This window comes from Chiloscyllium punctatum, chromosome 6, assembly GCF_047496795.1.
Source record: "Chiloscyllium punctatum isolate Juve2018m chromosome 6, sChiPun1.3, whole genome shotgun sequence".
In the NCBI taxonomy this organism is placed as follows: Eukaryota; Metazoa; Chordata; class Chondrichthyes; order Orectolobiformes; family Hemiscylliidae; genus Chiloscyllium; species Chiloscyllium punctatum.
This window is the reverse complement of record NC_092744.1, coordinates 12,645,528-12,657,621: the sequence shown is the minus strand read 5'-3', so window position 1 is coordinate 12,657,621 and position 12,094 is coordinate 12,645,528. Positions and strand designations below refer to the sequence as shown.

The 12,094-nt window shown below is 42.7% G+C and overlaps 1 protein-coding gene across 1 annotated transcript in view; it reads right to left on the bottom strand.

The window, feature by feature from the left end:
• Positions 1 to 12,094, bottom strand: part of LOC140478717 (glycogenin-1-like) — an 85,523-nt gene that overhangs the window by 15,466 nt on the left and 57,963 nt on the right. Inside the window, exon 5 of the mRNA XM_072572021.1 lies at positions 4,279 to 4,405. Within this exon, the coding sequence (XP_072428122.1) occupies positions 4,279 to 4,405 (127 nt within the window). The remainder of the gene's footprint in view (positions 1 to 4,278; positions 4,406 to 12,094) is intronic.

Below are 12,094 nucleotides of genomic sequence, written 5' to 3'. Positions count from 1 at the left end.
TTTTTTCAAATATTTTATTTAATCTATTTTTCTCATCAGTCTGAACAGTTTTTCCACACCCCTGGAGCTGGTAGCTGCGGTCAATCTAGCACAGGCATAGGGAGACCCTTAGTTGGTCCTTAGTTGGTCACTGATGAAAGGTCCTGACCTGAAACATCTACACTCCTGCTCCTCTGATGCTGCTTAACCTGCTGTGCTTTTTCCAGCTCTACACTTTATCGACTCTGGTTTTCCAGCATCTGCAGTCCTCACTATCTCCTTAAGTGGAGGCGAATTGAACACAGAAAGGCAGGAAGATAGAGACTGGGCCTTTCCAAATGGCAAATAATTCAGGGGGATGCAGGAAATTCTGGGATGCTACCACTCCCAACTGTATGAGTTGCCTTTCTGCCTCCAGTCTTGCTACATCCTAGCCTGGAAGCTTCGTTCATTGTTCAGGGCATTTGTCACAAGAATGCCAAGCATTTCTATCATTGCTGTTTTTCTTTTATTTTACACATGGTGAGATGAGACAATTTTTCCAAATCCTTCACTGATTGTTAGCCCTTCATTTTGCAGGCCCCTCCAGTTTTCAACCACATTTCCTGTTTTTGCCTCTAAAGTCCATTCCCCATTCTTTCTCTGGAGTTTTGGACTGAAATAGGAATAGAATTGTTTTTGAAAATCAAGGAGTGTTGAAGGATTCCGAAAGTTAGTGGACTCTCATTGTAAGTACTGTTTACACAGCAGCTCGTTCAAGCCGTAGGGGAAGCCTAGTTTGCAGACGAACTAGAGCCAAGGTATCAAATGGAACTTTGGCCGGCAACAAGAAGCTGACTGGTCTGCAGACGAGTGACCCATGACAAAGGCCTTCTGCCTGCCAACAATGAGGTGATTGGCTCCCAAGTAGCTGAACAACCTGGGCATGTAAATGTTTCACCAGAAGCCACCGAGTGTCCAGAGGTGGAGAAGCTGTTTCTTGCTGTGCAGTAAAAAGCACCTCAAGCCTGAAGATGGCCAATTTATTTCCCTTCATCAATTGCTGTATATGGTGACTTTAAATTACAATGTCTAAGACCGTTCTGAGTGTGAATCAGTCATCCTGCACCCTCCTGGAAACAATTAATTGGAGAAGGAAGATCAAGGAGCAGTATCTGAGCTGTAAACCCTGTGGACAGGAATGAGTGAGATACCTCCCCATCAAAACTACATACCTTTCCTGCCTGTGTCTATCTGTATATGTATGTAGGGGGGAGCTAGCATTTTAACCTGTAGAGTTAGATGCCAATGGTTTATAATTGTTTATCTGTAGTTAGAATCTATTAATTTGTAATAATAGTTGTTCTTGTTCAGAACAAAACCCTGGTCCATGATTTTGGTTGACTGAAGTCTAAAAGGCAGCTAAATTGGGGACTTCAGCACATTTATGAGTATTTAACTTCTGTGAAAATTCTTGGAATAATGGAGCTTGATTTCCCGTGCTTTAGCCTACCCCAATGAGGCATAACATTCCAAACAATGGGACTGGTCTACGACTTGTTAATCACTCGGGGACAAGAGATATAGGGTCTCTGGTAAGAGCTGAATGGTTAAGGCAATGCGTTAGAAATCCATTGATGTTTCTCCAAGCAGGTTCGGATCTTGCCGACTACATTTCTTAATCTTGCGGATTTTCACAGTGGCTCAGTGATTAGCACTGCTGCCTCACAGCACCCAGGGACCTGAGTTCAATTCCACCCTTGGATGACTGGCTGTGTGGAGTTTACATGTTCTTCCCGTGTCTGTGTGAGTTTCTTCCGGGTGCTCCAGTTTCCTCCCACAGTCACAAAGACGTGCAGTTTAGATGGATTGGCCATGCTAAATTACCCGTAGTGTCCAGGGGTGTGCAGGCTAGGTGGATGAGCCATGGGGAATGCAGGGATAGGGTAGGGATGGGATGCTCTTTGGAGGGTTGGCATGGGCTGAATGGCCTGCTTCCACACAGTAAGGATTCAATGATAAGACAGGGCCCAGTGTATTTTGGGCATCTTGCTTCTGAAGTGAAGATGGGCGTGTACACCGACAAGTTGACACCACTATTACAGCTCAGTGATTGGTGTCGGGTTCCTGTAGGCCAGAATGGAAAGTGAGGGACACCTTTGTTCAGTGTCATCCTAGAGAGCTTCATTCACGGTTTGATCTATAAATAAACCTGCTATTTTTAATGTGATATATCAGCAGATCCATGAAAGTTGTTGACTTCAGCTTTAGCTCCTACAGTTATGGATAGCATTTTCAGGCAGGACTGACCCACTGTCAAACATAAAAATCCCTTAAAACTGTGGCTCAGCAAAAGCGATACTAGATTTGCCACTGCCAGTTCCACAAACTCAGAAATGGGGGTCCACCAGCGCATGTTCATCAATCAGTGATGTTATAGTGACTGATCTTATATGCAAATTCATTTTTACCATTCAAATTGAACAGGATTATTGAGGTCAGTAATGGTGTCCATGAATCTATCATCGATTGTTGCAAAAACCCAGCTGGTTCACTTAGTGTCCTTTCGGGAAGGAAATCTGCCAAACTTACTTGGTCTGGTCTACGTGACTCCAGACCCACAACAATGTGGCTCACCCAAGTACCCTCTGAATTAGCTGAGGAAACCACTCAACTCAAGGGGTAACTAGGAATGGGCAACAAACGCTGGCTTTACCAGCGACGCCCATATCCCATGAATGAGTAAACACAGAAACATTGAAAACAGGGGTAAGAGCAGACCATTTGGCCCTTTGAGACTGTTCTGTCATTCAACATGATCCCGGCTGACCATCCAATTCAGTATCATGCTTCTGCTTCCTTGCCATATTTTTTGATTCCTTTCACCCTATGAACTATATCTAACTCATTCTTGAAAATGACCAACATTTCTGGCCTCACCTGCTTTCTGTCACACAGAATTCCACAGCCTGCCCACTCTCCAGGTGAAGACATTTCTCCTCGTCTCAGTCCAAAAAAGGCCTACTCCTTATCCTTAGACTGTGACCCTGGTTCTGGAGCCCCCCCCCAGGTCATGGGAAAACATCCCTCCTGTGTTTACCCTGTCTAGCCATCTCAGAATTTTATGGGTTTAAGAAAGAAACAAATAGTCACATTGGAATATTAATTTCCATCACATTATACACAGTGATTTTAGCCTTTTGCTTAAATTCTCCATGCCCATCTTCGAACTGCTTAGTCTCAAATCTTTCCCAACTGGAAACTCTTGTAACTGATCGCCCGTCTGCACGTGATTTGATGAACAAACCCAACGTTTAGCTGGCTTCCCACGCGAACCTAACAAATTCTGTCTTACAAATCAAAACAATTCTTGCTGTCATAATGTTATTTCCCAGGTCAGTACGAATAGATTAACGAGTTAAAAACAATAACTGCAGATGCTGAAAACCAAATACTGGATTAGTGGTGCTGGAAGAGCACAGCAGTTCAGGCAGCATCCAAGGAGCAGCGAAATCGACGTTTCGGGCAAAAGCCCTTCATCAGGAATATTATTCACCAGTCACAATGCCACAAACAGACTGATGCATTGCAACCAGTCTCCTTGTACGCTGTGATGTGGGAAAGAAGCAAGGATCTCATCCTGAGGTCACAAAAGGCACTACATAAATGCAAATCATTCCATTTTTAAAAAATAACATATATCAGAAACAACTGCTGTTCCCTGGCTAGAGAGACAGAAATGAAGCTTGGGTGAAGAGGTTAAAGTACAGAACTGGTATAGGGCAGGGTTATTGTTTTAGAACGTGAATTGCTAGAATTTGTTACTCCAGGCAGCTGTGCATGCTCTGTCATTGAACATGTTTAAGGCTGGGACTAGAGAGATTTCTGGTTTCTCAGGGAATCGAGGATCATGGGCAATGGACGGGAAATGGAGTTGGAGCCCAATGTTATGTCACGTTCATGCTAAACGGTGTAGAAGGCTCAACACATCCCATGATGCTCTCTTGCCCATTCTTTCAGGATTCTAAAAATGGAGTAAATTTTCTCAACTATGACCAAGGGAGGTATCTGGGGCTCAACAGCAACTGGCTCTCTCAATACAAGGAACAATTATTCTTCCAAAAAAACTGATCCGTAGAGATATGGAACAGTTACATTAAAGAAGAATGCTGGTTGGTTCACTGAGCGTCTATGCAAAGGGAATATAGATAGCCCTACCCGTCTCCCATCGTCTGCAAATGGTTCACTCTTGCTTTTTTAGAAAATAACCATCAGGTTTGAGCTATATTTTTTGAAGGTTTTACTTTAGTACGTACTTACTGTTTGAAAGCAGGAAGGTAAGAATAGATTGCGACACTGCTGAGGTTGTAAATGAAAGGCAGGTGCTTATTGATGTCTGCTGTTGCCCAGTTGCTGAAGAAGCTGTTCAATAAACCCTGGTCCCCGCCTACATTAAAACAAAACTTCAAAGTGTTAAGATGATTTACATGATTTTTGTAACAACAAACTGTATTTATTGGATTCATATTTGTATAACGATAGGACATGGTTTTAGAGTCATAGAGATGTACAGCATGGAAACAGACCCTTCAAGTGCAACTCGTCCAAGCCGACCAGATATCCCAACCCAATCTAGTCCCATTTGTCAGCATTTGGCCACATCCCTCTAAACCCTTCCTATTCATATACCCATCCAGATGCTTTTTAAATGCTGTAATTGTTTCAGCCTCCTCCACTTCCTCTGGCAGCTCATTCCAAACACGCACCAACTTCTGTGAAAAGGTTGCCCTTAAGTCTTTCCCCTCTGACCTTAAGCCTATGCCCTCTAGTTCTGGATTCCCCCATCCCAGGGAAAAGACCTTGTCCATTTACCCTATCCATGCCCCTCATGATTTTGTAAACCTCTACAAGGTCACCCCTCAGCCTCCGACGCTCCAGGGAAAACAACCCCAACCTGTTCAGCCTCTCCCTATAGCTCAACCCTCTAACCCTGGCAACACTCTTGTAAATCTTTTCTGAACCGTTTCAAGTTTCATAACATCCTTCTGATAGAAAGGAGACCAGAATTGCATGCAATATTCCAAAAGTGGCATCACCAGTCATTTTAAATGAACAGGATTGGGAAACAGGGGGAGACTTTTGGTGTTGGGAAATTTAGAAATCTAAAGAGAAAAATTGAGGCATTCCAATATGGGTAAAACCAAGCAAGAAGGGACAGGGTACTTAACAAAATAAAAGTACCATGAACAGAACTCAGAAAATTGAAATACAAGATGCTTTTCAATGATTGAAGCATCTGCAATAAGAGAGGGAAGAAATAGAAGTAAACTATTTAGATGGAATTACCATTTTCAAGGCAAGATTACAAGAGACAAAGTCAGAAATGGCACGACACCAATCACTGTTTTTACCCGGTTTTAACCAGTTTATAGTCCAACAGGTTTATTTGAAGCCACAAGCTTTCAGAGCGCTGTTCCTTCGTCAAGTGCAATGCACTCCAACTGATGAAGGAGCAGCACTCTGAAAGTCTGTGGTTTCAAATAAACTTGTTGGACTTTAACCTGGTGTCATGCCATTCCTGACTTTATCCATCCCAGTCCAACACCGGCACCTCTATATCACGACTACAAGGGGATAAAGGTTGAAAAAACAATTCCAGAGCATACAATATTTCTGTATGACAGACAGAATGACAAAGGAGGAGAGGTGGGCTTGATAGTTCAGGATAACAAAAAGGACACAAATGTGATGGCACCTTGCTTGAGAAGATCATGGAGTACATAGAACATAGAACAATACAGCGCAGTACAGGCCCTTCGGCCCTCGATGTTGCGCCGATCAAAGCCCACCTAACCTACACTAACCCACTATCCTCCATATACCTATCCAATGCCCGCTTAAATACCCATAAAGAGGGAGAGTCCACTACTGCTACTGGCAGGGCATTCCATGATCTTACGACTCGCTGAGTGAAGAACCTACCCCTAACATCAGTCCTATATCTACCCCCCCTTAATTTAAAGCTATGCCCCCTTGTAATAGCTGACTCCATACGCGGAAAAAGGTTCTCACTGTCAACCCTATCTAACCCCCTAATCATCTTGTACACCTCTATCAAATCACCCCTAAACCTTCTTTTCTCCAAAGAAAACAACCCCAAGTGCCTCAGCCTTTCCTCATAGGATCTTCCTACCATACCAGGCAACATCCTGGTAAACTTCCTCTGCACCCGTTCCAGTGCCTCCACATCCTTCCTATAGTATGGCGACCAAAACTGCACACAATATTCCAGATGTGGCCGCACCAGAGTCTTATACAACTGCAGCATGACCTCAGGACTCCGGAACTCAATTCCTCTACCAATAAAAGCCAGTACGCCATATGCCTTCTTCACTGCACTATTTACCTGGGTGGCAACTTTCAGAGATCTGTGTACATGGACACCAAGATCCCTCTGCTCTTCCACACTACCAAGTAGTCTACCATTAGCCCAGTAATCCATCTTTTTATTACTCTTACCAAAGTGAATCACTTCACACTTAGCTACATTGAACTCCATTTGCCACCTTTCTGCCCAGCTCTGCAGCTTCTCTATATCCCGCTGTAACCTGCCATATCCTTCCTCACTGTCTACAACTCCTCCGACTTTCGTATCATCCGCAAACTTGCTCACCCAACCTTCTAACCCTTCCTCCAGGTCATTTATAAAAATGACAAACAGCAATGGTCCCAAAACAGATCCTTGCGGAACACCACTAGTGACGGCACTCCAAGATGAATCTTTGCCATCAACTACTACCCTCTGTCTTCTTCCAGAGAGCCAATTCCTAATCCAAACCTCCAACTCACCCTCAATGCCATATCTCTGTATTTTCTGCAGTAGCCTACCATGGGGGACCTTATCAAACGCCTTACTAAAATCCATATATACTACATCTACCGCTTTCCCCTCATCTACCTCCTTCGTCACCTTCTCAAAGAATTCAATAAGGTTTGTGAGGCACGACCTGCCCTTCACAAAACCATGCTGACTATCCTTGATCACATCATTCTTATCCAGATGTGCATAAATCCTGAGTAGAATCAGTATTGGTGGCAATTAGGATTTGAGTCAAGAAAATACAGGCTGTTGAACAGTAGTTATTTTGTTTTTATTCATTCGAGGGATAAGGGTGTCACCGGGAAGGTTAGCATTAAATACTGCCCGATTAACCAGCACGTTTAAGAGTCGACCCTGTGGACTGTGGTCCTGGAATCTCCAGGAGACAGTGAAGTTTGCAGATGCTGGAGATCAGAGTTGAGAGTGTGGTGCTGGAAAAGCAAGGTAGGTCAGGCAGCATCCGAGAAGCAGGAAACTCGGCGTTTCGGGCCGAAGCCCTTCATCAAGAATGACAAAAAGGATGCAAGTGTGATAGCATCTTGCTTGAGAAGATCATGAAGTAGAATCAGTATTGGTGGAAATTAGGAAATTAGGATCCTAATGAAAGGCTCTGGCCCGAAATGTTGATTTTCCTGTTCCTCGAATGCTGTCTAACTAGTTGTGCTTTTCCAGCAACACACTCTCAACTCCTGGATTCTCCATTTAGGCCAGACTGAGTATTGATGGCAGATTTCCTTCCCTAAAGGACACTGTTGTTAAAGTACATTCAACGTGGTTACACTGGCTAACTTCTTATTCCAGATTTTTACTGAATTCACATTTCACCTCCTGTCATGGCGGGGTTTACATCTGTGTCCCCAAAGCGTTAACCTACTGGGGGGTGTGGGGGGGTGGGGGGGGGGGGGGGTGGGGGGGGAGGGGGCAGGGCGGGGAATGCATTCTGAATGATTAGTCCAGTGACACTGCCACTATGTCACAGCTTTATCCATTATTCCGTGGGCAGAGCATTGAACAAGAAATAATTGGATATTGTTAAAATAAAACAATTTAATAACTGTGGGAGACTTTAATCTTCACAAACTGGGACAATGAAATGAAAAAGGATGGTCTAGAACATAAGTTTGATGAATATTTTCTTGAAACAATATGTTTCGAACCAACTAGGGATGAAGCTATCTCACACTTAGCATTTTGCTATGAGCAGGTAAAGTATCCACTCAGAAATAGTGACAGAACATTCTGGAATTCCATTTAAGTTTGACATTGAAATCATCCAGGCACATACAAAACTGAACTTAAACAAAGCCAATCTTATTGTTATAACGGACTCAGGTTAATTCAATAAATAGACTAAAAGTTATGGTGGTAAACAAACAATGGGGGGTATTTAAATAAGCAGTTCAACTAAAACAGAGAGAGAAGAGGAGTTGGGATATAAAAATAACAGAAAGATGAAGTGGGAGCGAGGTTTCAGGAGCAAATTCAAAAGCATTTCTTAATTCACTCATGGGATATGGATATCACTGACTGAGCCAGAATTTATTCCCTATTCCCAGGTGTCCTCAAATAAAATGCTGAATGGTTTGCTTGGGCTATTTTAGAGGTCAGAGTTAAAGTGTAAACCATATTGCTGTGGGACTAGAGTCACAAGTACGCAGTTTCCTTCCCTAAAGGACATTAGTGAACCAGATGGGTCTTTACAACAATGGTTTCACTGTCAGAATTAGATGTAATAATTTCAGATTTTTAAAAAAATGGTGACGTTGAATCTGCTGTGGTGGGATTTAAACTCAGCTCCTCAGAACATCTCTGGATTCCAGCAACAGTACACTGCTAGGCCATGGCTTACCCGTGAAGTCAAGGCGATTGAAGACACTGCTATCAATGATAGAGTAATGGAAAATCAGGGGTGTTGGAGGACATTTAAGAAAAGAGTGAGGCCATGGGAGTATTCAAAAACATCAATGAGCATTGTAAAACCGCAGGGTTACTAATCATCAATACAATTGAGTGTTGACAACAATTCACAGATAACTGGCAGCCTCAGCTGTCGTCCCACTAAAACAGGACACTAAATCCAGATTTTAAAATCTTATGGTGCTGAATCTGACAAAAAAAAATTGCCTGAGAGGAATGACAGCAAGCCTAATGGTAAAGAGTGAGTAGTACTGAACCAAATACTTGAGCTGAAACAGGACGTTGGCAATCGTTTGTTTACATTCTTGAAGAACTCCTCAAAACATGTGTGTCACTAGAATGTTGAACGTCGAATTAAACTCAAAATTCAAATGGCCCATTTGCCTTCTAGCTGAGCTGAGTGGGTCTGTTTACCCTTGGTATATAACAATGCAACACAAAGATAAAATGGTCTGGCTCCCTTCTCCACCATGGCTAAATTATAAAAGGAAATTTGCACTCTCTACTTTTAAAGTGCAGATCAGGCCATAATATGTAAGCCTCAAATTCGTCTGTTCTGCACCATATTTGGTGAGGTTGTCCTGCACTTGCACTGCAGTTTTCAGAATGCACTTCCGCATGTACAGGCTTCACTTGGGCAACAAGTATTCGTTACAGCTTTTAGTGTCTCTCTCTCTCTCACACAGACAGACACACACCATTCTTCCCCCCTCACCCCCAAAAATTAAGAGTCTGGGTAACTTGATACACTTATGACGATCTTCTTTATAACAAAGGACTTGTATTCAAATCTCACAAGATACATGAGAGCGTGAGTCGGTGACTTTCTGAAATTTAACTTGAAGATTGAGATGAGTGCTGCCAAAGGCTGGAATCCTGAATCCGTCCCATTTTTGTCACCCAAAGCAGTGACAAATACTCTCATTGTAGCATAGAAAATAGGGTAAAACTGTCAGCCTGTGACAGCATGGATTAGTCAGGAGCATTCCCCTTCCCTTGGTAAAGAGATTATGTGGCTCCAGGAAGTGATCAAAAGAAATTTCATCATGGGCTTCAGTCCTATTGCAGAGACTAAAGTATAAACTGACACGCTATTACAGTAATGAGGCAGTACTCTGCTGGTTGGAGGAAGGAAGATGGTACAAAGGAAGATGGTTTAGGTGGTTAGAAGTCAGTCATCTCAGCTCCAGGACATCTCTGCAGGAGTTCCTCAGGGTAGTCTCCCACGCCCAACCATCTTCAGCTGCTTCATCACTGACCTCCCCTCCATCATAAGGTCAGAAGTAGATGAGCTTGCTAATAATTGCACAAAGTTCAGCACCATTCAAGATTCCTCAGCTACTGAAGAAATGTAGCAGGACCTGGACAAGTGTTGTGTAACGTTCATGCTACACAAATGCCAGGCAATGACCATCTCCAACAAGAGAGATTTTAATCATTGTCCCTTGTCATTCAATGACATTACCATCATCAAACTGCCATTATCAACATGCGTGAGGTTACCACTGGCCAGAGACTGATCTGACCACCTTGGAACTTTTCCAAGTGCCCAGATATCGTCTGCCTATTAATCAATTCTAACAGCTTTCCCACAACTGACGTCAAGCTAACTGGCTTACAGTTTCCTGTTTTCTGCTTCACTTCCTTCTAGATTGGAGTGGTTATAAAAATAAACAACTAGAGGTGCCATATCAACACTGTGTTAACAACAGCAGGTCAGAGCCAAAGAATCCTGCAGTGAGAACTCATCTCCTGACTCCCTTAAACCTGTCCACCATTTACAAGACAGAAGTCAGGAGAATGATGGAATACTCCCCACTTGCCTGGATGTGTACAACTCTAATAACACTCAAGAAGCTTGATACAGGACAAAGCAACCCACTTGACTAGCACTACATGTTCACTCCATTCACCACCGATGCTCAGTATCAGCAGTGCATGCCATCTACAAGATGCACTGCAGAAACTCACCCAAGGCTCCTTAGACAGTGCTTTCCAAACCCATGACCATTGGGTCAAAATCCTGGAGTCTCCTCTCTAATGGTATTGCGTGTGGACTGACATCAAAATGGACTGTCGTGGTTCAAGAGGTGAACTCACCACCACCTTTTTAAGGGCTGCCATGAGTTTTTAAAAATTGGTCCTTTATAATCTAATGGAACCTTTTCTTGATTGATTGAGTTTTGGAAAGTTAATGCTAATGCATGTGAAAGCCCATTGGGTGTCCCTTTTAAGTCTCAAGGACGGAGTCAATCAGGACCCAGTCACTAAATTTCAATAAAGTCCTTCCTTCCTTCAATCTCCTGATTTATAGGCATTACTGCAATTCTTTTATATGCACTACAGTGAAGACAGAAGCAAAATTTTATGTATTACATCTACCATTTCCTTATTATCTATCATTAGCCCCCCATTCTCATTGTCTGGAGAACCAATGCTCACTTGACTTACTCTTTCCCCTTTTAATACAGACAGAAACTCTTGCTATCTGTTTTTAGATTTTTAGTCAGCTTCTTCTCATGCTCAAATTAATTTGTCTTGATTAATCTTTAAGATATTTTATGCTGTTCTTTGAATTGAGATCAGTCATAGAGTCATACAACACAGAAACAGACCCTTTGATATAATCAATACATATCTAACATAATCCCAAACAAAATTGCTCCCACCTTCTTGCTCCTGGTCCATATCCCTTCAAACCTTTCCTACTCATTTTCTTGTTGAAGTGTATTTTAAATGTTGTAACTGTGCCCTCATCCATCACTTCCTTAGGAAGCTCATTCCATATGTGAACCACCCTCTGTGTAAACAATTTGCCCCTCATGTCTTTTTTTTAAATTTCTCTCCTCTCACCTTAAAAATCTCACCTAGTCTTCAAATCTGCCATCTTCGGGGGCAGACACCCCGATCATTCACCTTACCTGTGTCCGTCATGATTTCATAAACCTCTATCAGGTCACCTTTCAACCTCCTATGCTCCAATGAAAAAGGTCCCAGCCTGCCCAGCCTTTCCTTATTACTCAAACCTTCCACACCTGGCAACATCCTGGTAAATCTCTCGGAACCCTCTTCAGCTTGATAATATCCTTACGTAACAGGGCAACTAGAACTGGAGACAGTGCTCAACTGAGCTTCCTCTAATCATAGAGCAATTACATTTTTTTTCTTAAATCTGATGTTTTGCTTAATATCTTTCATTAACCATGGATGCTAGAACTTTTCCTTGTAGTAGGAATTACATTTTTCTGAAATATCCCTTTGAGTACATGCCACTGTTTCTGCAATGATCTATCTCCCAGCCTCATAGCACAGTTCCATCCAGCTGGATCAGTATTCAGG